General features: G+C 49.4%; 1 protein-coding gene across 3 annotated transcripts; it reads left to right on the forward strand.

The window, feature by feature from the left end:
- Positions 1-1277: 1277 nt before the first annotated feature.
- Positions 1278-24595, forward strand: MAPKAPK5 (MAPK activated protein kinase 5). 3 transcript variants are annotated; one of them, XR_008312443.1, is made up of 15 exons: positions 1283-1410; positions 4380-4453; positions 6161-6236; positions 8134-8231; positions 9383-9491; positions 12692-12781; positions 13866-13961; positions 14277-14357; positions 15480-15667; positions 16350-16470; positions 17245-17375; positions 17593-17708; positions 19379-19483; positions 21134-23610; positions 24252-24595. XR_008312443.1 is itself a non-coding variant. In XM_053279259.1 (14 exons), exons 1-14 carry the CDS (start codon positions 1375-1377, stop codon positions 21226-21228), a joined length of 1416 nt encoding a protein of 471 aa, XP_053135234.1. In that variant the 5' UTR covers positions 1283-1374; the 3' UTR covers positions 21229-24595. The 3 variants fall into 3 exon arrangements, 2 of the variants coding, with proteins under 2 accessions (XP_053135235.1, XP_053135234.1); XM_053279259.1 differs by having other exon boundaries at positions 21134-24595; XM_053279260.1 differs by lacking the exon at positions 4380-4453 and having other exon boundaries at positions 1278-1410; positions 21134-24595.
- The last annotated feature ends 1218 nt before the right edge of the window (positions 24596-25813 follow it).

The following is a 25813-nucleotide window of genomic DNA, read 5'->3' on the forward strand; positions in this document are numbered from 1 at the left end:
AAAGCAAAAAAAAAAAAGCAACAAAAGGGGCGTGCCCGAGAAGGCCATTTCATGCTACAGGGAGCCCCGCCCCCTTTCCTTCCCCTCAGGTAACCTCTGGCGCTGCGGAGCGTAGACGCCATCACGGAGCGACGCGCGAGAGAGAAAGATCCCCAGGAGGCGGAGACACAGACCCAAGAAAAGACCAGATGCGCCAGAACCCGGAAGCTCCATTCAAATGACGTAACAGGAAGCGCGCTGACATTGAGGCTCCTCTCCACTAGGGGGTCTGAGAAGGGCAAAAGAGGATTGAGGAATTTTATAGGGCGACAGCAACCCCGAATTCTCCCCACACATCTGTGACAGAGGGCGGCTTTTTCCTTCTAGGAGAGGATCCCAACCTCTGGCCAGTTTTCATGGTGGAGCTGCTGTCCTCTCCGAGCACAGCCCGCCATCCCGCTCTCCATTAGTGCCTCCTCACCGTGCCTCTGTGCATGTGCAGAAGGCCTTTCCGCCGAATGGAAAAGATGCTGATTTTTAAATCATAAAAGATGCACAGATAGACAGCTTTTCTCTAAGCAGGGCGCAAACAGGTGGTGGCACAAGGGCCCTACCACCAGCATTGTCTAAAGGCTGAGAGCCTGCCCCACCACTTGGAGCAAACCACCCCAATTGCGGGGTTAATCCGAGGTTGCTACTGCAGTTCCTCTCCTTTTGTCTCCGAAGGGGCTCGAGGAGGAGGAGGAGGGCGGATGTCCCCGGGCGCCCCCTAGCGGAGACGTTCTAACTGGGTTCCGCACGCCGACGCTAGTGGGCGCGACGTACAGTCCCCCACCCTCCGCGAGGGCCCTTCCATGCTGGGTGTCGCGCAGAGGGGCTGTCCACCCCGTCCGCCTGAGTCGCTGGCGCCGGTTCGCGGCGGCTGAGGCGGGTGGGAGAGAGCGCGGCTCCGGGGCTGGGCGCCGAGGCGGGGGAGGAGAGGCCGGCCAGAGGCCGCTGTGAGCCCAGGGGCCGGATCCGGGCGCGGCGGGGCAGTCAGGCGGAGCTGTCCGCGGCGGCTATGGCTGGCGGCTCCCCAGCGGGAGGCGAATCCCGGCCGTGGCGGCGGCGGAGCCCACGATCCGGCTGAAGCGGTGGCGGCGACTCCTCCGCACTCCCTGCTCCGCTTCTCCCTTCAGCCGAGCCTCGCGTGGAGAAAGAGGCCTCCGCTCTCCTCCTCCTCCGTCCCTTCCCTGCTGGCTGGGCGGGGATGAGGCGGCAGCCCGGTGCCGGTGAGGGCGGCGGGGAAGGAGGCGAAGGAGGCGGCGACGGGGGGGACGAGACCGACTTGGAAGGGCGGCCCCCGGCCTAGCGCGGCGCCCCACCCGCCACCCCCAGGCGCCTCGCCCGCGGAGAATGTCGGAGCAGCCCGACGCGGACAAGATGATCAAGGTAAGTCCGGGGCTGGGCTGGGGGGGATCTTTCACAAGACCCCCCCTTTTCTTCTCCCTCTTCCCCCCCGCAACGAAAGACCCACCCCGACGTGATCGCCTTTTCAAACCACTGGAGCAGAGTGCCTCCGAGGCATGTGCAGAGTGTCGCCCCAGTAGATCGTGTCATGTGCCTTGGGACCGCCCGCGTCCTCTCCCCTAAGTGGGAGGCAGGCAGGACACGGCTTTCTAAACCAGCAGACAGGACGGGCTTTCTCCTGTTTGGGCCATTTATTTGTTTGCTTATTTGTGTGCCTGTTTTGTTTGTTTGTTGAATTTGTAGACTGCCTCAAACTTCCGTCTCTGGGCAGTTTACGACAACATAAAACAGATTGTAAGAATGAAGACCAGACCACCATCCAAAACCACAGTTAAAAAGCATGAGTGGAAGATTGAGGCAGTCCCACATCAAGCGCATTGCAGTAGTCAACCTGGCAGGTGTACCTCTGTTCTGAGGTAGTTTATCTCAAGAAATGAGATATTCTATCAGTTTTGGCTGGCATGTGAACCGAAGCTGACAGAAAGCGCCTCTGGCCAACACCACCACAATCTGGGACACCAGGGAGAGGTTTGGATCTGAAAGCACCCCCCAGGCTGCGTACCTGTTCTTTCTGGCACATTAGGGAGAGTTCCTCTGTTCACATTAAGGATTTTGCACAGCAGATGCTGCTAGAAGTCTCTCCAGACAATTGCCCCTCAAAAAGCAAGAAAAGCGATCAGCTTTTTGATAACTGGAACAGAGTGCCTCTGAGCGTGTATAGAGTGCCTCTGAGCATGTACATGGTAGCACCACCATGGAACCTGCCAAGAAGTGGCCACCTCTCCCTGCCGGGCACCACCTACTAAAAGTCAAAACATGAGCACTACCTGCCAGTCTTGTCTGCTTGCTTGCTAGGTAGTCAACCTGTAAAAGCCCTAATTGCAAAAACATGAATAATCTCCCATATTCTTTCCAAACAAGAAAACTGGCCTTATGAATTTGTCCTGGCATTTTATACTTCGGAGGTGCAGGGAATAGTAAACGTTTGCATGGACAGAATTCATGACAACTCAACTCACTCCTGATTAGTCGTGCTGCTTAACCGTTTTGTCTTCCTCCTTCGCTCTTTGAAAGGGCTGAACTGCAAAAGAGCTGAACTGCAAACTGGCAGATGTGTAGCAAAACTCTTGGTGCATCAGCAGCAGGCTGGCGTTATTTGTTTGCTTTATTAAAAACATTTGTTTGCTGTCTTTCCAAGATCTGCTAGCTTACATAAATAACAGAACCAAACTAAGCACTGCGTTAGGAAGGACAGCTCCCAGACCAAGAGGCAGAATAGCCATACCGAACATAGGAAGCTGCCATATACTGAGTCAGACCCTTGGTCTATCTAGCTCAGTGTTGTCTACACAGACTGGCAGCGGCTTCTCCAAGGTTGCAGGAGGAGTATCTCTCACCCCTATCCTGGAGATGCTGCCAGGGAGGGAACTTGAAACCTCCTGCTCTTCCCAGAGTGGCCCCATCCCCTAAGGGGAATACCTTACATTGCTCACACTTCTAGTCTCCCATTCAAATGCAAACCAGGGCAGACCCTGCTTAGCAAAGGGGCAATTCATGCTTGCTGCCGCAAGACCAGCGCTCTCTGCACTAAGCTGGAGAGATGTCCTAGCATCACAGAAGGCTTAGAGTTTGAAATCACTGTAAAGTGTTTTTCAAAAAGATCTCAAAACCCACCTTTTTAAGGAGGCTTTTTAATGCTCCATTATTGTTTTGTTATATCTGGTAGGTTCTTTAGCTTCTTTAGCTTTTTATAATTTTCAGTTTTAATTTGGACCTGATAATTGTGGTTTTTAATCTGACTGTTTTTTAAATTTTTTTAGTTAATTTTATTACTTTTATTGTATCTGTGTCTATCTTATTGTTTTGAGCCTCCCCAAGCAGTAGTACACTGGAGGGGCGGGGCATAAATATTTTAAATAAATAAAGGTCTTCAAGCTCAGTGCAGGACGTATAGTCCATCTTGTTTCCGTACCTCTTGGCCTAAATGCTGTTCTCCATTAAACTGGTAGAAAGCATCAAGATTTCAGAATCTGGCAGTTAGCAGGAAGCTTCTTGAAAAGAGACCTCATGAGCTCACTCTATACATTGGACCAAACAAATTGGTCTTGCAGTATTAGCGTGATTAAGCTTCTACGCGCTCTCAGCAGGCCTAAGGTAAAGAGTACCATCAAGTCGATTTCTACTCCTGGCGCCCACAGAGCCCTGTGGTTGTCTTTGGAAGGATACAGGAGGGGTTGACCATTGCCTCCTCCCGCGCAGCATGAGATGATGCCTTTCAGCGCCTTCCTATATCGCTGCTGCCCGATATAGGACCAGCGGGGATTCGAACTGGCAACCTTCTGTTTGTTAGTCAAGTATTTCCCTGCTGTGCTGCTACTTCTGAGTAAATGTGGAGAGGATTTTGCTGCAAGATTTGTAGTCTTAGGCATGTGGCCCTGTGGAAGTAAGCCCTGCTCCGTGAACTCAGAAGGACTTATTTTCAAGTTAACAGTAGTCCTCTGTTAGTCTTCAGCAGTTTAGAGAATAATACGAGCAAAAGAACTGGGCCGTTCGTTTTAGTGGTAATTCTTGTAACAGCTACTTAGCAGGGAGGGGCCATAACTCCGCCGGGGTCCTCGTCTCCAGGCTCCACAAGACTCTGTGGTTTTCCCTCTTTGTATATTCAATTTCTATACCGCCCTTCCAAAACTGGCTCAGGGCAGTTTACACAGAGAGACAATAAATAAGATGGCTCCTTGTTCCCAAAGTGCTCACAATCTTTAAAAAACAGAAACAAAAGACGGACGCGTATGCACCACAGAGGGGTTTTAAGCCTCTTGAGGGATGCTTGGCCCAAACATTCCACGGAGGATGTGATATATTCTTTTTTCCCCCTTTCCCTATTTGAAAAGGAGACTTCTATTTTAGAAGAATACCACATTAACTGGACTCAGAAGCTAGGAGCTGGAATCAGCGGTCCAGTAAGGTAAGAAGATTCCCCTTTAGATTTCCACTTCAGTCATTGAATTCTGCAGCCCCCTTGCTTCCCAACTCAGCCAGAACACTCCAGGGAGAGCTTTCCCTGCCAGCTCTCCGCGTTGAATCTGTCTCTGTTACAAATGTCTGTTGGTGTTCTCCTTTTACTGATATTTCATTGTTCTTTTCATTGTGACCTGCTTTGAGATACATTTGCCAGATAAGCAAGCAGTAATACTTTAATTTATTTTCTTCTTTATTATAGTTAGATCCCATTTCTATATGGGGTTCTGGGGTCACCCATCCAGTTTTCTGACCTGGTCTATACTTGCTTAGCTTCAGCAAAAGCTTAAGATGCTCCCAAACCAGTCAGAGTTTATATTTTAAATCTTTAGGGTTTTGGGGGGTGGGTGGGGAGGTGGAATTCTCTGAAATGCCATTATGCTTGCAGCTTTTAAAAATGTGTACATGGCAGTAATGTGACTTCCACACATGATTGCCAGTGTGGTGTAGTGGTTGTACTAGAACCAGGGAGATCTGAGTTCAAATCCCCATTCAGCGATGAAACTCAGTGGGTGACCCTGGGCCAGTCACGTATCTCTCAGCCTAACCTACCTCGCAGGTATGTCGTGAGGATAAACATAACCATGTACACTGCTCTGGGCTCCTGGGAGGAAGCGCAGGGTATAAATGCATAAATAAATCAAAATAAGACCGCCTACACCATTTGTGCTCCTATGGAGGAAGAATTGCAGGTGTGAAGCATCCTCTAAGCCATCCACGCAAATACGTCAATGAAACTAAAGCCCCCACAAGCAGTATTATCCCACGTATCCACGTGAACCTGTGTTAGTCATTTGTGGCATACTGATCTCACAAAAGACAAAGAGAACCAACTCTCACCCACCTTACAAAAGCTTACCTGCCTGGAGAGGCTCTTGCTTGCCACAGGTGACCGATACACATGTGGGTGGCCACAGTTTTGCTCGCCACAGGTTTTCAAAGCCTGCTTTAGTCTGAGCCGTTGTCAGGCTCAGCACATCTGGGACCGGGGGCAAGAAAGTGGGCTTTGAGGCCAAGACTTTCAGGCAGCTGTGGGTCACTACACTCAATCTGGTTAGAGCCTTCTCAAGAGGGGCTTCTCAATGCAACCTTGGAGAAGCCGCTGCCAGTCTGTGAAGACAATACTGAGCTAGATAGACCAATGGTCTGACTCAGTATAGGGCAGCTTCCTATGTTCTTATGTAATGTGCTGTTTACAAACATGGAAGTGAAGATTAATGTGGGAGAAGATTGGTGAGACACTCTCTTGATTTCCATTGTCAAGGATCGTCTACATTCACAAGTGGGTCGCTTTCTTACAGTAAAGTAAAGTGTGCCGTCAAGTTGATTTCGACTCCTGGCACCCACAGAGCCCTGTGGTTTTCTTTGGTAGAATACAGGAGAGGTTTACCATTGCCATCTCCCGCACAGTATAAGATGATGCCTTGCAGCATTCTTCCCATATCACTGCTGCCCGATATAGTACCAGCGGGGATTCGAACCAGCAACCTTCTGCTTGTTAGTCAAGCATTTCCCCGCTGCGCCATTCAGTGGCTTCTTTCTTGTATGTATGCATTTGTTTATTTCGGCCCAAGGCCAGCATAAGTGACTTCTTTCTTGAAGTTCTGCTAACCAAATTACTTTGTTTCTTTTTGTTTTGTTGCTCTCTGGACAGAGTTTGTATGAAAAAATCATCTCAAGAACGGTTTGCGCTGAAAATCCTTCTCGATCGCCCCAAAGCTAGGAACGAGGTATAGTCTGTTGCTCTTGGGAGATGTTTCATAGACTTCTCCTCTTTCTCTCTCCTCCTCTGCTTCCCCTCTGGTGATCCTGAAATACTTTGCTGTGATAATCGGCCGGGCTTTGATGTGCTGTTAAGGGGCAGGGGGCCGTTATCTGCTGCTGGGAAGTGGGTGATATCTGGGTTCTGTGAAGGGACGTTTGTTCCTACAAATGAATGAATGAATAGCTTTATTACGATCATAGATCAGATGGAAACACAACAAATGTTACAACATTCGGATAAGAAATCTATCATACGACACACCAACAAGGTAAACATTTGATGGTAAGCTCTAAAGGGTAGAAATTAATGGTTGGCGGACCTTAACAGCGGCCGCACAAAATTTAGCAACCTTGTGTGTGTGATAGATTGTCTGCAAGGAGAAGTGTGACATAATATCCATCAGTTCGGCCAGGGATTTGTTCCTACTACGTTACTCGGTGCCTCTCTTGGATTCCCATTGCCCCAGATGTGTTGCCGGAGGCAACAGGGCCTCAACTTCCTTGAGCTCGGCGTCCCAGCAGCTGCGGTCCAAGGAAGCAGGGGAGGCCGCTAGCCGGCTGGCCGGCTTGCTTGCCCCGAGCAAATGGCCCTTCCGGGCAGCAAACCCGGCTTCCTGCACCTTTCCGCGTGGGGCCCGTCTTGTTGTTGTTTCTGCCGCTTCCGTGCCGCTTCCCCTGCCTGCTTTGAATCCTTTGCCCCCATCTTACTTGCCTCTCTGGTCTCCGCTGTGACCCCCTGTGGCCTCTTGCCTGGCCTGATTTTGCCGTTGCCCCCGAAGGCTCGCTTTGAGCCACAGCTTTGCCTCGGCACTAGAACAGAGAGCTCCGCTCGGCCGGGAACCTTCAGCCAGTCGCTCCCAGCCTAACCTACCTCGGGGTGAGTCTTCGGAAAAGAAGAACGCTTTCGGCCGGAAGTTTAACTTTGGGCCAGAAGTTAAAGGAAGTACCCAGCGGGCGTGCCGGGTGCCTGCATGTTGTGCTCGCGTGTGCCGGGTACTTCCTTTAACTTCCAGCCGAGGAGGACCCTGGGGTGTCAGGGAGGTACACAGCCGCCCTGGCAGGGACTTATTCAGTGGAGCGCCAGTGGGGGGAATGCTGTGGGAGGGGTAAGGGCACCCTTCCCCGCCCTTAAAGGTTTGCCCCCTCCCCGCCTTCCAACCACCCCCCGCCGATTCCGTGCACTTCCCTACCCCGCGCATCAGCCCATTGAGAGTGGAGGAGGACAGCCACGTATGCTGCTTGAGCTCCTTCAAGGAAGGGCCAAATCCTGAATCCACAAAAAGCATCGAGGGCTCCCATGCATGAACAATAGTTGGATCTCCGCGAGCTATTTTATTTATTTATTTATTTGAAATCTTTATGCCGCGCCCCCTCCAGTGCACTACCCCTCGGGGCGGCTCGCAACAATAAGATAGACACAGACCCAATACAAGTTTTTTAAGTCCGATTAAAAACCGCAGTGATTCAAACTGAAAATTACAAGAAGCTAAAGAACCTACCAGATATAACAAAACAATACTGGAGCATTAAAAAGCCTCTTTAAAAAAGGTGTGTTTTAAGATTTTTTTTTTAAAAAAACCCACTGAGGTAAGGAACATGGCGAAGCTCTTTGGGGAGAGTGTTCCAAAGCCGAGGGGCCACCACCGAAAAGGCCCTGTCTCTAGTCCCCGCCAACCAGATCTCTGTTAGTGGCGGGGTCATGAGCAGGGCCTGAGATGATGAGCGGAGGGCCCAGGCAGATTCATATGGGCGAATGCGGTCCGACAGGTATCCCGGCCCCAAGCCGGGTGAATCCAGAAATGTCTCCTGTCAATGAGCACAGATGCGCAGTCAGTTTACACTCCCCGCCCCCTCTGCTTTCAGGTCCGGCTGCACATGATGTGCGTGACACACCCCAATATCGTTCAGATTATTGAAGTCTACGCAAACAGTGTGCAGTTTCCGCACGAGTCCAGTCCAAGGTAAGACCGCCCAGGATGTCGGGCTTCTTCCCCTCTGCTTTCCACATTCCGGCCAAGATAGCGTGGGATTCTGCTGGACTTCCGAGTGGCCTGTTCTTCCCGGCAAACTCCTGCAACTCCATGTGTCTTTGTCTTCCTCCTCATTGTGGTCTGCCTTCCTTTCACTGTGACATGTTCAGAGTGTGCGGAAACTGGGCTTCTCTCTCTTTGGGCCGGTCTGACTTCCTGCTTGTCTGGTCCCCAGCTGTCCTGATCTGCATATCTGCCGGCGATTTGGGGCACGAGAGGTCCCCAAAGTCCTTCCGAGAGAACCTTTTAGGCTTCTGTGCCTTTTAATGCTGGCCTCAATGATGAGGCCGTTCATTTTGAGCATCTCCAAGGGTGGCAGGCCAGAGGGCGTCATCCTTGGGAACATGTACTACTTTCTGGGAGCTCACACGTGTGTCATACGATACATTACAGTGGTCCCGTGTGTGTGTGTTCGTGTTCCTGTGAAGAGTGCATCTTGCCCATAAATGAATTCACTCTTTATTTCTGGGAGAGCCCTGGCAGCATCTCCGGGTAGGGCTGGGAAAGTTTCCTTCCTGAAGAGAGCTGCTACCAGTCAGTGCAGGACAGTACTGAGCTAGGTGGACCAATGGCCTGACTCGGTAGACGGCAGCTTCCGATGTGCCTCTGAGCTTCAATATCGGTAGCTTCACTTGATAGCCCTGGAAAACCTCTTTCAGTGCCACCTTTAAAACCCAGAAAAAAGAATTATTATTATTATTGTTATTAATAATTCGACTTCTGTACCGCCCTTCCAAAAATGGCTCAGGGCCAGAGAAATAACAAACAAATAAGAGGGCTCCCTGTCCCCAAAGGGCTCACATTCTAAAAAAGAAACATGAGATAGACACCAGCAACAGTCACCGGAAGTACTGTGCCTGTAAATCCTAAATTCCCTGTAAATCCTAAATTACCAATCTGGGTGGCTTTTTAAAACAACAGTGATGGAAGTTGGCTGTAGAGCTTTTATAGAGCAGTTCATCGGACCTGTCAGTTGCTTGCTCCCATCTGCTTGGATCTAAAAAACACACAAAATTAGCGTAGTTTTTAATATTCTGACCTTTCTTCCCCCCCTTGTAACAAACTGAAATGCTTTTGAACAGGGCCCGGCTCCTCATTGTAATGGAGATGATGGAAGGGGGAGAACTCTTTCACAGAATCAGCCAACATCGGCACTTTACTGAGAAGCAAGCCAGCCAAGTAACAAAGCAGGCAAGTTTAACTCTTCTCCCCATCTCTCCACCCACCCCGCTTTGGGTAAGCAGAAGCCATGGGAAAGCCTCTGGCCGTTTTCTTGGGCTTGGGAGGGCAAGAGGGCTTTTAAAAACACGATCCCTCCCTTCTGACCCGAAGTTGGTTGCCTGCTTTGTTCTAATGCGATCGGCCTGTGCCAATGTTTCTCAGACGTCGGCGAGCGGAGCCATTCTTTTTTCCGTTAAAACGCGAAGGCAAGCCTCACTCCTGCCCTTGGAAAAAGTTGTCTGTTTTATGGTGTCCTTCAAGGGAGGAGAGCTGGCCTTGTGGCAGCAAGCATGAATTGCCTCTGCTAAGCAGGGTCTGCCCTGGTTTTCATTTGAATGGGAGACTACATGTGTGAGGACTGTCAGACATTCCCCTCAGGGGATGGGGCCGCTCTGGGAAGAGCAGAAGGTTCCAAGTTCCCTCCCTGGCAGCATCTCCAAGATAGGGCTGGGAGAGGATTCCTGCCTGCAACCTTGGAGAAGCCGCTGCCAGTCTGGGTAGACAGTACTGAGCTAGATGGACCAGTGGTCTGACTCGGTATATGGCAGCTCCCGATGTTCCTAAGGAGCCCACCCCTTGTGTCTCTGGGTGAATCACTGTTCTGTGAATGCCTCCTGGTTGGAAGGAGGCCAAGCCAAAGCAGTAGCTCATGAAAGAATCAACAGCCTGCTTCCTCTGAGGGTGGGTAGTTCCGCCCTCTGTGTCTCTCTCTCTCTCTGTTTCACTTTCTTTCTTGGCAGCGATGAAATGATTTCAATTGCACCAGGCAGAACTATCCTCTCCCAGCTGAGGTAGATTGGATTGGAAGGTGGTGTGGCTCTTCTGGTGACTCGGCCTTTTCCGCTGGCAAATCTGTTTGTTTTCTGTGCAAAAGGCTTCCATGCAAGAAGCAAAGTTTCCGCTTCTTGCTTAGAAGCATTTGGAATTCTGGCTGGCTGGACCTCAGTTCCAGGTGGATTTGCACAACTGTCTTGTTCTTTCCCCTTCAAGAGGAGGGTGGCTGAGCTTGCATTGGGAAAGCTTTCGGAACCGGATTCCCTGCTTCTGGGCAGGACCCTTGCCCGGATCCTAGACAGTCAGTTGCCTCTCTCTCGGCCCACAACTCTTCCCAGTCAAGCATGTGGGTCTTTTTCTTGCGAACAGGGCCATATTTCACTATTTCACTGGGACAAAGCTCAAAAAGCAAGCCTGCATATCTTTGAGAGGTGTGGGTCGGCTCTGCCCAGTGGAACAAAAGTTTTGTCGGCCTGTCCATTTCATTCTGTCAGTTGCTTCATTGTATAGTCTCAGCCTGACCGACTTCACAGGGTGGTTGTGAGGCGAAACCGAAGTCTGTAGTACACCGCTCTGGGCTCCTTGGGGGAAGAGCGGGATAGGAAATGTAAAAAAATATAAATATAAATAAATAAATGAAATAGTTCTCAAGCTTGTCACCTTCAGGCTACTGGAAAAGAGCTGCGTAGGGCCTAGCAGTCTGACAAGCCTTGCCAGAGCCAAATTGCCTCAGTTTCCCTGGCCTTCTCGTTGGGAGCAAACGGGCGAGTGTGTTTCTGTGTGTGTTGAGATGGCTACTCCTTCCTTCCCGCTTCCCCTGCCATGATTTGCGTCACCAGGAATACGGTGCTGGTGGTGGTGAAGCCCCCGTACCTCTTCTCTTCACACCGAGAGGGGTTTTTCATTGGATGCCTCATCAAAGACGTAAACTGTGAACCTACCTAATTTTTTGTGTTGTGTTCTCCCCCCCCCCCCCCAATGTGTGCTCTGCCACAGCTTCTCCATCACAATGTTTTTTGCAGTGCTTTGTTCTGGTTGAACGTCGGAGGGAGTCCGAGCTCTTTCCGAAAAGCAACTTTTGTAGGGGGGGGAAACTTGTTCATTCTAGATCTCGGTTTCCCACTAATTCTGGGTGGAGAGAGTGGCGCCCCTTGAAGATCCGGTAAACCATTTCCATTACGGTCCTTACTTGCGGAGCAAACTCTCTGAGGAATCTTCCTGAAGTCAACGATGGCTACTCAAGCAGGGGCATAACTATAACAGGGCAAGGGGAGACAGTTGTCTAGGGCCCACTGCCTTGGGGGCCCCCCCCAGAGGCAAGTCACATGACTGACTCCCCCAGCCGCGCACCCGCCCGGGCTTCCTGCAGTTGTATTCCTCCTCCAAAATTGGGGGGGCCCATTTTAAAATCTTGTCGCTGGGCCCACTCCAACCTTGTTACGCCCCTGTACTCAAGAGTGCCCCAGCCTTGAGTATTTGCCTATGTTTCCACCTAGTTCGATGGATTCCATTGGGGTGGTTCCTGCTTCTTAGAAACATTCGCTTTTCTGTGCTCCATAAATTGGCCACCTTTTGCAGGAGGTGTGGGGGGGCATTTTTATCTTCTGTTTGAAAATGCACCTTAAACAAAACAAAACAAAAACCCTTTTAGCACCAAGTGGCTTTGCTAAAATGCTGCTAAAATGCTAGAAGGGGCACCCTCAGCGTCACTGAGAAGATTATTAAATTCTGAATGCACTTCAGCCAGCTTAGAGCCCAGAGTTGCTAAAGCAGGGATTGAACATTTTCTCTTGCGATGCAAGCAACAGGAGTCTTTAAAGTGGTCTTTTATAGTTTCAGGCTAACCCTCTTATCTCTCCCTAGCTCAAACAGAATTAGCTTGCCTCAAGCCGGGAGTGTTGGCTTGCCTTCTAGAAGCCTTTTGGAGCAAGCATTAGCCCTGTAGAACCAGCTTGCCTCGAGCCAGAAACAGTTGTTGGCTTTTATAGGAGCACCGTGTGTGCGTGTGCCCTGCAAACAAACCATCCTTTCCCCCCATTGATTCAGCGTGGACGTTGCCTTGTTGCAGGGAGTTATTTCGAACAGATACCTGCTGCTGGCAATGTGCTTTTGAAAACCCCTGCTTAAAAGAATGGTGAGTGATTCCTCTCCCCTCCCTCCCATTCTGGGAGTGGGTGAGACGAGGATGCTGATCTGGGAAGGGAAGCGTAGTGCCGGGCGAAAGGTGGCGTTCCTGCCTGTGACCTCCAAATCTCCACCTGCTCTTTGGACTCCCTGGAAGGGAACGAAGCATGTCTTGACGGCGTCTCTTTTTCTCCTGCAGCTGCAGACGCGGCCACGTCCCGCGGACGCCTCCTTGTGGCCGCGTCTCTGACTCCTTGTGCCCTCTCTTCCAGATCGCGCTGGCTTTGCAGCACTGTCACTCTTTAAACATTGCACATCGAGACCTGAAGCCCGAGAACCTTCTTTTCAAGGATAACTCTCTGGTAAGCTGGAGATCGGCTCATCTTTTTTTGTTCATTGTACGATGCTGTGGGTCGGTTCCGAGCAACTGGTGAGAGGCCACTTTGTCCCAGCCAGAGCCTCCAAAACTAACCCACTTTGCCTCTTAAGAACATCAGAACAGCCCTGCTGGATCAGGCCCAAGAAGACCCCATCTAGTCCAGCCTCCTGTTTCACACAGTGGCCCACCAGATGCCTCTGGGAAGCCCACAGGCAAGAGGTGAGGGCCTGCCCTCTCTCCTGCTGTGACTCCCCTGCAACTGGTACTCAGAGGCATCCTGCCTCCGAGGCTGGAGGTGGCCTGTAGCCCTCCGACTAGTAGCCGATGATAGACCTCTCCTCCATGAAGTGATCCAAACCCCTCTTCAAGCCATCCAGGTTGTCGGCTGCCACCACATCTCGTGGCAGAGAATTCCGCAAGTGGATTTGTAAATATTTATTCCCCATTCCTCCAGTGCATTACTGCTTGAGGCAGCTCACAACAATAAGATAGAGACAAGATGCAATAAACGTAATAAAATTAACTAAATGAAACAAAAAAAGTCAGATTAAAAACCACAATCATTAGTAGGTTCAAATCAAAGGTTATTTTAAAAGCTAAAAACTGAACATTATAAAAAGCTAGATCATCGGGATCAATGAGGACAGGGCCTCTTCTTCCTTTAGCCAGCCAGTCTCCCTCTGTCTTACCTCCGGGCCCTTCTTTCCTCCTCAGCCCCCCAGCCCTCAGTGGCAATGTGACTCTCTGGGCCCCCACTTTGCCTAGATTTTTCTCTTCCCTCACAGAAGCTGCACTGGGGTTTTCTTCTCTTCACCTGGACCAAGATTTCTTAACCTTGGGCCCCCTAGATGTCGTTGGACTACAACTCCCATCATCCTCAGCCACAAAGGCCATGTCTGGGGATGATGGGAGTTGTAGTCCAACATCTGGGGGTGGGGCCAAGGTTAAGAGACCCTGATCTGGACCACTTCCCCCTGAACGGCACTGCTGCGTGTGTGAGAGATGGGCAAGTGATGGAAGTGCGGGGAATGGCTAATCTCTGCCCTCTTCCTTGCGGTCCCCGTTAGGATGCCCCAGTGAAGCTGTGCGACTTTGGATTTGCCAAGGTGGACCAGGGTGACCTGATGACGCCGCAGTTCACTCCTTATTACGTCGCACCTCAGGTAAGGGGTTAATTCTGCCCGCATTTGATCCCAGTTCTGTGGCCTCTTTGGATGTCCGTTCTGGTGCTTCTGAGATGCTTGCGTGTCTTAATGGCTCCTGAGTGCGCACAGGGTTGTGTTAATGGAACAAGAAGTCTTTTCTAAAAGACTTTTTAAAAAATAGCATTTTTTTGGTTGGTTTTTCATTGTTTCACACAAAACTGAGCAGTGAGTAAAGGGAGAGGAAGAGGAGGAGACAGTGGGATCTTTGCATCATCCGTGGAGTAAAATAAAGGTACCTATGCAACAAATCATCTTTCCTCTTCACCCTCGCAGGTACTAGAGGCACAGAGGAGGCATCAGAAGGAGAAATCCGGTATCATCCCTACCTCACCAACCCCCTACACTTACAATAAGGTATGTGTTTCTCAGCCAGAGCGAATGCTGATGATTGTGGTTCAGCCACATGGAGCAGGTATTTGGAACATAGGAAGCGGCCTCCGACTGAGTCATGCCCTTGGCCTGTCTAGTTCAGTATAGCCTGCACTGACTGGCAGCAACTCCCTAGGGCTTCAGACAAAGTGTGGCCTTATCCAGCCCTTCCTGGAGATGCTGGGAATTGAACCTGTGACTTTCTGCAGGCAGCACGGGGGCTCTGCCACAGAGCTACAGCCCAGGGTTTTGTTTTTTATGGAGAATTTGGTGTCAAGCATCAATCTAAGATGTGATCCTGTCATCTTCAGCACACTCCCCCCCCCCCAAAAAGAGGCAAGGCTCTAGTCCTCAGGGTTGAGGAGGTGATTTTATTTTATTTATGTACTGTTAAATTTTTATAGTGCCTTTCATTAAATCAGTTTCAGCGCAGTTTACAAAACAGTTTCAAACAATTTGAGACTATGAAACAGTTACACAGTCTGTCTAAAAGTTTAAAAAACCTACACAATAGGACCACAGAACACAGAGTAGCAGCAACAAAAACAACACTCATATAAAAGCCTGGACAGAAAGCCAAGATTTCACTTGCTTTCTAAAAACTGTGATGGAGACAGAGGAGTGGATACTAACCCCGGGGAGAGCATTCCAAAGTCTGGGGGCAACAACTGAGAAGGCCCTGCCCCACATGTGCATGACAGCAGAACCTCTCTCATTGCTGGCACACAGAGTGGAGCCCCTTCCAATGACCTCGTCAAGCAGGCAGAAACCCTTGGGAGCAGGCAGTCCCTCAGGTGTCCAGGGCCCAAACCATTTAAAGATCTGGTGTATTTTAAAATTTAAAACCTGATTTCGGGGTTTTTAATTACTGTAATTGTTTGTTGTTTTAAAATGTTTTTAAATTGTTAGTTGTTATATTGTTTTTAATTTGTTTTAGCTCTTTACTGTTTTAGTGGTTTGTTTTAACTGTAAACCGCCCTGAGCCATTTTGGAAGGGCGGTATTTAAATTAAATTAAATTAATCGAGAGATGTATTGATTGGCTTCCATACTCCTGACCTTTCAGTTAACCTAACGCAGGGTTTGCTTCGCATCTCCCCCCTCCCAGAGCTGTGACCTGTGGTCCCTGGGCGTCATCATTTACGTGATGCTGTGTGGCTACCCGCCTTTTTACTCCAAGCACCACAGCCGGACGATCCCCAAGGACATGCGGAAGAAGATCATGACGGGGAGCTTTGAGTTCCCGGAGGAGGAGTGGAGCCAGATCTCTGAAATGGCAAAAGATATTGTGCGCAAGTGAGTACGCTGGGGTTTTCATAAGCCGCCCCACGAGCATTCTGTGTCGTGTTCCTGATTTCTCCCCTCTGCTGCCGGGGCATTTCGGCCACTTGGTGCCCCGCCCTGCTGCTGTCCCCATGCCTGCCTGCCCACTCAACTGTACCCCCCAAAAGACCACTGCTGTGTGGCGGCGGCAGCACTAGCTGCAGGGAGGGTGGGGGGAGAGATCCCCCTTAAGGAGGAGATGTTTACCTGGGGGGAGGGTGGGGTGGGGCATGGCAGTGGCGGTTGCAGGGAGGAGGGGAGAGTCCCCGTCCCCGTCCCCCCCGTTACTCTCCGTCTGCGTCCGGGATGGGCGGCTGCGAGCCCCGGCCGGCTCCGCTCCCTTTTCCCAAGTGGCAGCCTCTCGTCGCTCTGCTGAGCGGCCTTCCTCCACATGGAGGAAGCAGAGAGGCCATCCCTTGGGAGGAGGGAATGAAGCTGGACGGAGCTCCTGGCTTCCCATGCTGGACACAGGAGGACAGTAACAGAGGGAACAGTCGCCACCCCGTCCCACCCATCTCCACCTCTTTAGAACCTTGATGTTTAGAACCCAAAATGAGCACGGAATGTGAGGGTCCCCTGTGCGCCTTGTGCACAAAACTGATGGTTCATGATTCATTTGATTGATTGTTTGTTTGTTTGATTGATTGATTCTTAGGCTGCTGAAGGTGAAGCCAGAAGAAAGACTGACCATAGAAGGTGTCTTGGATCACCCTTGGCTGAACTCCACAGAGGCACTCGATAACATTTTACCTTCGGCCCAGTTAATGATGGACAAGGTGTTTAAAACTTTCACTTTTCCTAAATATCTTCTCTCCCTTTCTTTAAAAATAAGAGAGAGAGAGAGAGACTTGCTTTTTTAATACAGTCAACTATCCTAGGATAACAGTCTTTATCACCACTGATTGCTTATCTGTCTACATGTTCAAACCAGAAACTGAAGGTTATTGGGAATGTGGGAATTCTTGGTGAAACCGGAGGCTCTTCCTGCTTTGGGATCTGCATCCCTTATTTTTTAATTTTATTTTATTTATTCAATTTCTTCCACAAATGGCTCAGGGCGGTTTACCTGAAAACCAAACAATTACAATTGATTAACAGTTAAAAACAGAGACTATAAAACACCATAAAACAATGAACCATTAAAACATTCAACAGAGTTTTAAAAACCCTGGAAAACCAGGTTACAGCAGATTGAAACCATTTGCAGCCATCTAGAAACCCTGGAAGGCCAGGCCAAACAGATAGGTTTTGAGGGGCTCTCCTGAAGGCCAGCAATGAGTTCAGATTACGGATTTCTGCCAGGAGTGCATTCCACAGCCCCGGAGCGGCTGCAGAGAAGGCCCAGTTCCAAGTCGCCACCAGACATACTGGTGGTAACTAGAGATGGAGCTCCTTAATGGTGCTCCTGGCCCTTGCTGCAGCCCGCGACTGTGTGCGGTGGTGTCTTCAGCGCCTTCCACTGCTGCGGTCTCTTAGTTCTTCTCTGCACTGATTAAATCCTGAAATGTAACTCTCTCTCTCTCTCCTTTTTTTTTAATTGGCCATATCAGGCAATGGTTGCCGGCATTCAGCAGGCCCACGCGGAGCAACTGGCGAACATGCGAATCCAGGATCTCAAAGTCAGCCTGAAGCCCCTCCATTCTGTCAACAACCCCATCCTGCGCAAAAGGAAACTACTGGGGTGACTTTCAGGCACTCGTTTAAAGCCTGTCTCTGTCTCTGTCTCTGTCTCTGTGTCTGTGTCTGTGTCTGTGTCTGTGTCTGTGTCTGTGTCTGTGTCTGTGTCTGTGTCTGTGTCTGTGTCTGTGTCTGTGTCTGTGTCTGTGTGTCTCCCCCTCCCTGTGTCTCCCTGTGGCTGTACTGGTCTCTGAAAACACCTTTCATCCCTCTTGTTACAGGACAAAACCAAAGGACAGTGTGTATATTCATGATCCCGAGAACAGCAGTGAGGATTCGAACGTGGCTCTGGAAAAGCTGCGGGACGTCATTGCCCAGTGCATTCTGCCACAGGCTGGTAAAGGTCACAGGTTCTAAGACAGCGGCCTTTGTGGAGAGCGGATGAGGGGGGCCGGAAGGCGTGGAAGGGAGCAGCCGCCAGAGCGCTGCGTTGTTGTTTTTTTAAAAGGACTCTGAACGGAAGCAGAGCAACAAATATGTACATACCTCAAGTATTTATATTTGACGTAAACCGCCCTGAGCCATTTTTGGAAGGGCTTATATATTGAATCAACTCAATATATAAATCAAAGAAATAAATAGGTATACCACTTTTCAACAAAAGTTTCCAAAGCGGTTTACACAGAGAGTGAATGAATGGATAAGGTGGCCCCCTGTCCCCAAAAGGCTCACAATCTAAAAAAAGAAACCTAAGAGAGACCCCAGCAGCAGCCACTGGAGGGATGCTGTGCTGCGGTGTGTGTGTGTGTGTGTGGCCAGTTACTCTCCCCCTGCTCAGTAAAGAGAATCACCACGTTGAAAAGGTGCCTCTCTGCCCAGTTAGCAGGGGTATTTAAAAGGTGCATTCTTCTTTCTCTCTTTCTCTTTCAAGCCCCTAAAAGGGCAATAGCCCTACTACAAACTATTATTACAAATCTTTATGTACTGCATTTCGACAAAAGTTTCCAAAGCGGTTTGCATGAAGAAATCATGTGACCGTAAACTGCCACCGTGGGCACCCCAGCAACTGGGATTCAGTGGCACGCTGCTTCTAGAGGTTACATGTGGCCTTCATGGTGAATGGGCAGATTCCTAGAGAACTTGCCTTCTTCCGAGGGGATCCTTAGGGCCTCCCCTCCTCCAGAGCCTGCTTTTCATTCACTGCCACAGTCTCCCAGCTGGAGGGAGGTCTTAGGGCAGCAATCCGCTGGCTGGTTCTCCCGGCCCAGAGATGTAGGAGGACCATCTTAGCCAGGCTCCAAGCCAGTGTTCCCGCTAACAGGGATTCCCAGATGCTGTGGACTACAACTCCCAGAATTCCCCAGCTGCAGTGGCTTTTGTTTGTGGATGATGGGAGTTGTAGTCAGCAAGGATCCCTGTTAGAGGGTACCCTGCTGCGAGCCCTGCATGTGTTCCCAAGAAATGGCAAAAACGGGGTGTGTGGGGAAGTGAAAGTGTGCTAGCCGCAATCTGGGCAGGGCGTGTTTTTCCTCCACCCTCGATACAGTGCACACAAGAGGGGCTGGCCACTGCTGTCCGACCCAGATCAGGGCTGATCCCTCCCCCTTCCGCCTCCCTCGATTTTTGCCAGCACGTGGCCAGTTCTCAGGACCGAGAGCCTCCCAGGGCTTGGAGCCTAGTGCGGAGCTCCTCCCACCCAGTGATGGTGAGAACAGGCCCCGAGTCTCCCTACTCCAGCGTGGTGTAGTGGTGAGAGTGCTCGACTAGGACCGGGGAGACCCGAGTTCAAATCCCCATTCAGCCACGAGACTTGCTGGGTGACTCTGGGCCAATCCCTTCTCTCTCCGCCTAACCTACTTCACAGGGTTGTTGTGAGGAGAAACCTAAGTATGTAGTACACCGCTCTGGGCTCCTGGGAGGAAGAGCGGGATATAAATGTAAAAATAATAATAATATGTTTGGCACACACAATGAGGCCGCAGACAGTGCATCGGCACGACAGAGTGCTTCTTCATTGACTGACCTGCGAGCAACCCTTGCTTTCCCTCTCCCCTTGCTCCCAAACAGGCGAGAATGAAGACGAGAAGCTGAATGAAGTGATGCAGGAAGCCTGGAAATACAACCGGGAGTGTAAATTGCTACGAGACACCCTTCAGACCTTTAGCTGGAACGGTGAGCATGGCAGGCCGGCTTGGGGCCAAGCTGACCAAGTGGCGGCGCCCAGGGTTGCTCAGCAGGTGCTGGGCCTCCTCCTGGGCTCCAGTTCCTCCCCTGTCAGAAGGTCACACAGGCTGGTTGTGAAACCCGAAAGTGTGTTGAGCATCAAGTGTCATGCCCCTGGGAGGGCCGGCCCCAGACAACTCTGCCTCAAGCGGCCGCTCTCTACAGTTTGCCCCCTCGTTGGAATCTGTGGGGAAGCTCGTGAGGGTGGGGCAGGGGAGGGTCTCCATTAGGGCCTCAGAGCTCTTAACTGGGACACAGGATTCAGGAGAGAGAAAGAGGTGACTCTCGGACATTGACAGGAGGAGGGCCAGCCAGATACAACCAGGGCAGTGGATAGAACATTTGGCTGAGATTGTGAAGATCTGGGTTCAGATTTCCCGAGCCATAAAGCTCATTGGCTTGCTTTGATCTCTCAATCTCTCCTTCTCTCGGGCTCGCCTACCCTACAGGGTCATTGTGCAAATAAAATGAGATCACTGCACACGCACACACACTCCTGAGCTCCTTGGAGGAGGAGGAAGGTCAGGGTGTTAAGTGGGGCGTCAAGTCAATTTCGACTCCTGTTGCCCACAGAGCCCTGTGGTTGTCTTTGGTAGAATACAGGAGAGGTTGACCATTGCCTCCTCCCACGCAGTATGAGATGATGCCTTTCAGCATCTTCCTAGATCACTGCTGCACGGCTTTCGAAACGGCAACCTTCTGCTTGTTCGTCAAGCACTTCCCTGCTGTGCCACTTTAGGATACAGACGTAATAAATAACCAGTCTAGTGGGATGCCTCTTCTCTCTTTCCTGGTCTCCATCTAGTGGGCCAGACACTGGAGTGTTCTCTTCATTCACTAGGGGGCAGGCTGTTTTCTTGGAAGCAATCCTGGGTGCCAGCTTGGGAGCAGCTCCCACCTCTCCTCTAGAGCAGGGGTTGCCACCCGGTGGTCCTCCCAGATGTTGCTGAACTGCAACTCCCTTCATGACGGCGTTGTTGTTCAGGTGCTGGGAGTTGTAGTTTGGTGACAATCTGGAGGACCGCAGGCCGGCAACCCCTGCCCTAGAGCCAGCCTCCGTGCTGCGTCCTGAATCAGCATGTTCATCCTTCAAGCGGGCTGTGTGTTTGGAGATGCCCCTTGGCTTTTCTCAACTCGGGAAGCACGTCACTAGTTGGATACGGAAACACCCCTCCCTTTCGAAGTGAGGAAATGCATATTGAACATATTCAGGGTGTCTTTCCTGCTACTGAGGTCCTCCTGTGCAATGTTGGCGGCTGGTTCTGCAGTCTAGAAGTTTTGGGATGGGTGGAACCTATATCACAGAAAACGGGTAGCAAAAAGACAAGGACATTCTTGAATTATCCCTGCCCTGTACTAAAGCCCCCTCTGTCCATGGTGTTCTAACTGCAAGATGTTTCCATACATCCGCTACTGTGGATCTATGGAAAACCTCTGAGAAGATCCAGCAAGCTTTGCCATTGAACCAAGGCTTGTTGTCCACTAATCAAGCTTCTCAGAATCTCCGGTGAGGGCATTGAACTGAAGGGGATCTCTTCTGGCCACTCCGGCTTTCCCCACTCTGGAACTAACCAAGCCTGTGTCTTTTTTATATTGCAGGCCGAGGATTCACGGACAAAGTGGACCGGCTAAAGCTGGCAGAAGTCGTGAAACAAGTCATTGAGGAGCAGACGAATTCCCAAGACTTGCAGTAGCTGGGACTATTTGTTCGTTCAAGTCAGAAACAAACAAAAAAACACCCCCCTTTTTTTTAACCATGCGAGAGTTATCCCTTAAACTGTAAAAAGTATTTTTATGTAAATTAATAAATCATAATTATTTCATTAAATTTCCACACAGCTTGAAAAACAACAACAAATGCTGTATAGATGTAGATAACAAGAATCATTGGTACTGTAATATTTTTTTAAGAACTCCGTTCCTCCAAAAAATATATATATATATTATATAATTTTTATGTACCACTTAATTAATGACTCAGTTAAACTGGGCAGTTATTGTGTCCTCTCCAATAACCAGATACGGTAGTCCTGCTCCAGCTGCCTGCATCAAATGGTTAGCGGCCTATATCAATGAGCTTTATTCTCTTTCTGTCCTTTGCATTCAGCTCAGTCAATTACTTGAAGTAAGCTCTGAGGGATATGAACAGCATGATTGTCCTTCCTCGCTTTCTTCCATTGCAACCACTTTGAATGGCCGGAATAGCCTGCCTCGGTGGCTTGACCCAAGGACCCTGTTGCAGACAATACAGAGATGCGCTCCGAGGTCTTGGTTTCAAGAGGTTTGCCCTGCCCGCCCCCGCTTTCTTCCGGCTTCCCACTGCGAAGCCAGTAAAAGACAGGTGTCTGTCCTCTGATCGGGAAACGGTGTTGTTGGTTTTTTAAATTCAGTTTAAAGATCTGTACATATTGCTAGTTTTCTATCTTAAAACATTTTGCTTTTTGAGGCTGGGCTGGTGGCGGTTTTTATAGCATTGTTTTGGTACAGAGACTTGTGCCGTTTTAGTGTCCGAAGCGCTGGTTCACGGCTGCTCAAAGTTGCCGACTTTTGAAGGATCCGGTCTTTCGGAACTTGCTCTCATTTACACTTGATTTCCTGAGCCATATCACCTCATCCTGCACCATTGCTATCGTCGTCTGTCTTCTTGTTCCCTGAAACATCCCTGTGTGAGCTTCATCCTCAGCGGTCAGTAGCTGTTTCTCTGGTACCTTCCGTGAGCTAGAATGCTTAGCCCAGATGCTCTTTCTTTGCATCGCTGCCTTTTTCTTGGTCCTTTCCAGCAGTTCTCAAAGAGTAGCATTAAACTGCCTCATCCGTGCTTAACTTTCAAAGTTTGTGACCTACACTTTTGGCGTAGCTCTTTGGGGTTGACTAGGAAGTTTGAAAAGCTGCACCAGCAGGACTGGAGGAAGTCACCAGGCCAATGCAAGGTCCTGGCACATCAGCTTGGTAGAGGCCATCAAGTAGGTTGCCGCATCTGTGCATAGTTGATATAGGACGGCCTAGGTACTGACTCTGTGTGGGACGCTGTTTGGCTTGCCATGCGTGGATAGTAAGAGAGCACACCTGAGTCACTTGGAAATAAGGTATTCTCTGGACAGGACTGCAAGCTAAACACCCCAGTTGAGAAAACTTAAGCATTCTAAGTCTTGCCCCTTGCAAGAAGTACTTTAAGCACCGGTGTCCATGAGCGATAAGAGGGCTCCTCCACTCAGAAGAACATTGCTGAAGTAGAAAGATGGTTTTCAGAAGTCCCAAGCAAAGTGGATCTCGCCAGCAGTCTGTCAATAATTATCCAATGGTGCGTGTTCCATCTCCAGCCCAAGTGGAAGATTCTGCTTCAAGTGCCCTCTCCTTGAATGGAGATAAGCATCTTTTGATCCAGTACATGACCAGGAATTGGCATTCCCTGCCTTTCTGCCCCCCTTGTGAAGCTGGCATCCACAGTCTTGGGGGAGTTTTAAAGAACGGCCACTTGAAACCACAGCTCTTTGATTCCTCTTCCAGTGATTCGTTTGTGGCAAACCGCAGCAATGGGGTTTGCCTTGCCCTTCCAGGAGAAGCGCTGAGGCCGGCTACCTATGTGTCGGCAGGCATGCAGAGAGTTAGTGAAATAAACCCTGTCCCGAGGCTGTGCTTAAGCGACAGTGTCCTTCATGTCTAATTAACCGGCTGAGCCAAAGCAAAAACTGCTTTTGCCGCTCGGTTTATCGAGTTGGCATCTAGGCAAGTCCTCTTGGCCCGTGGAGGGAAAACAGATGAGGTGAAGATTGGTATGCCAATGGGAGGTTGAAGGTCAAATGCAGTGCCTCTTCTATTACAGAGAATTGGTCTCCTTTCCCATTTGCCCCACCCCAATATTAAGTTATGTGTGTCGATCAAACCTTTTTTACGGGGTCATTGCCTCCCTAGCTTCTTTGTTTCCTCCGTTAAATGGCTGAAGACATTTTTGACTGTTCTGTTTTTTGTGTCTGTTGCATATTCCACTGATGGTACAAGTTGAGTGTCTACAAGAGAAGTCTTGGAACGGAGGAGTCCTCTTCCTCCGGAAAACCTCAGGGGCCCAAACCATAGCTGTGCGTATGCAAGCATGAATCTTCTGCATGCCTGGGCTCTGCTGCTCACTTCAGAGAAAGGCCCGCATAGATTTGCTATCATTGGGGAAGAAATTCAGGGGAGCCTCTGCAGGGAGGGGCACTCTGCCGAAGCACGGCATTTATGTTGGGTAGAAGGCAGAAATCGACTAGCTGCATATGCCAGTTCAGACTTTTCTTGACTAGGGGATGCTTTTGGAATGATTCCTTTGCAATTATTATACCTGTGGGAAATGCTGACAAATTCTCTTCATCAATTAATAATAATAATAAACAACTTTGTAAGCTGTCCCATAACAAATTGTTCTCTGCGCAGCTCACAACACAGCATTAAAACATCCAAGTTAAAACCCATATTTATTATTATTTATCAAATTTCCACCCCGCCCAAACTTACGTCTTTGAACGATATGAAATTGGAACACCGCCAAAAAATATATATACAAAATATAAACATACAAAACAATTAAACTTCTTTAAAGTCAGTTATTCATCAAGAGCAGATAACTTGGGAAGCTCCTAGATTAATAGCTTCTGTCAGGTGTGGACTATCCTGAAATGCAATTGTCATTTCCTGTGCAGTGTTTCTCATATTTATTTTCCCTGTCAAATCTTTCTGCTAGCGCACCTTTTGGAGAAAACAGCCCAGTCCGTGAATGGCCATTTCCATGAAGTTGACTTAGTCTGGAATACAGCTGGTGGTTTGTTTAGAAAGAAACACAAGAACTGGTCCAGGAAAGGGAAACTTTATTGAGATGATGGATGGCAGTGTGGATGTATGTTCTTCACATTCAGCATCTATGTTCTTTGGCATTTTGATCATCCTACATCCAAGGTTTGGGTCTCCAGTCTACTTTAATAGGTTTCTCCCACTTCCTGTGTGTCCTGCTGTACCACAATTTTTTTTGAATCAGTATTATAGTGTAAATATACATTGATGTACATAAATAATTTTACTAAAACTTAACTATGTTTCTGACTCTTATTTTTAGCCTACTTTACTTGGAAAGTAAGCTTATGAGATCACCCACCTGTCTGTGTACACATGCTCTCAATTTTGCAATGCCTGGACAGATTTGGTACGGTTGTAGTGATACATAGGGACACCTCAGTGGCATAGTTTGTGATGATGCCATCCAATTCAAGATGGTGGCTGTGTGACCATCTGAGCTGGAAGTGGGCTAACTTGTGAAGCTGGTAATTATCAAGATCATAGTGAAAGGAAAGTAGGCAGATTAGTTCTTACCAAAACTTCTGGTTAAAACATGTACTTCTGACAATTTTTTATTCAAAACAAGTTGCAAGGTATAGAGAATAGCGTGGTATCTTTGTTCTTGCCCACACCCATTACCTCCTTCACATGACAAACTTGGGTGACCTAATATTCCTTCACTGCCACATGGATTCCCCTGCAAGGGCTTTCAGGGTGACAATTCTGGTCACCACATCTAAAAAAGGACATTGTAGAACTGGAAAAAGTGCAGAAGAGGGCAACCAATATGATCACGGGCCTAGAGCATTTTTCTTATGAAGCACGGCTACAACACCTGGGGCTTTTTAGTTTAGAAAAAAGACGACTCTGGGGAGACATGATAGAGGTCTATAAAATCATGCATGGTGTGGAGAAAGTGGATCGAGAGACATTCTTCTCCCTCTCACATCACACTAGAACCAGGGGTCATCCCATGAAATTGATTGCCAGGAAATTTAGGACCAGCAAATGGAAGTACTTTTTCACACAACGCACCATCAACTTATTGAATTCTCTGCCACAAGATGTGTTGACATCCAACAACCTGGATGGCTTGAAGAGGGGTTTGGATAACTTCATGGAGGAGAGGTCTATCGACAGCTACTAGTCAGAGGGGCTATAGGCCACCTCCAGCCTCAAAAGCAGGATGCCTCTGAGTACCAGTTTCAGGGGAGTCACATCAGGAGAGAGGGCAGGCCCCCTTTCAACTCCTGCCTGTAGGCTTCCAGTGTCATCTGGTGGGCCACTGTGTGAAACAGGATGCTGGACTGGATGGGCCTGATCCAGCAGGGCTGTTCTTATGTCCTTATTTGAGAAGTCTTTGAACTTGGGGCTGAATTTCTGCCTGTTTCCCACAAGATGTGGGTAGAGCTTGCTTACAAAGAATTGTGGCCCGTGGAATATGATCACATGCATGCTTACCCTTTAATCCAG

The sequence above is a fragment of the Hemicordylus capensis genome, chromosome 15, assembly GCF_027244095.1.
Source record: "Hemicordylus capensis ecotype Gifberg chromosome 15, rHemCap1.1.pri, whole genome shotgun sequence".
Taxonomy (NCBI): domain Eukaryota; kingdom Metazoa; phylum Chordata; class Lepidosauria; order Squamata; family Cordylidae; genus Hemicordylus; species Hemicordylus capensis.

Excerpts from the sequence above, each read along its gene's own strand:
- MAPKAPK5 (XM_053279259.1), top strand. The coding sequence starts at position 1,375 with ATGTCGGAGCAGCCCGACGCGGACAAGATGATCAAG. Across the intron at positions 4,454-6,160 it reads GGAATCAGCGGTCCAGTAAG|AGTTTGTATGAAAAAATCAT; the intron begins GTAAGAAGATTC and ends CTCTCTGGACAG. Across the intron at positions 17,376-17,592 it reads CGCAAAAGGAAACTACTGGG|GACAAAACCAAAGGACAGTG; the intron begins GTGACTTTCAGG and ends CTCTTGTTACAG.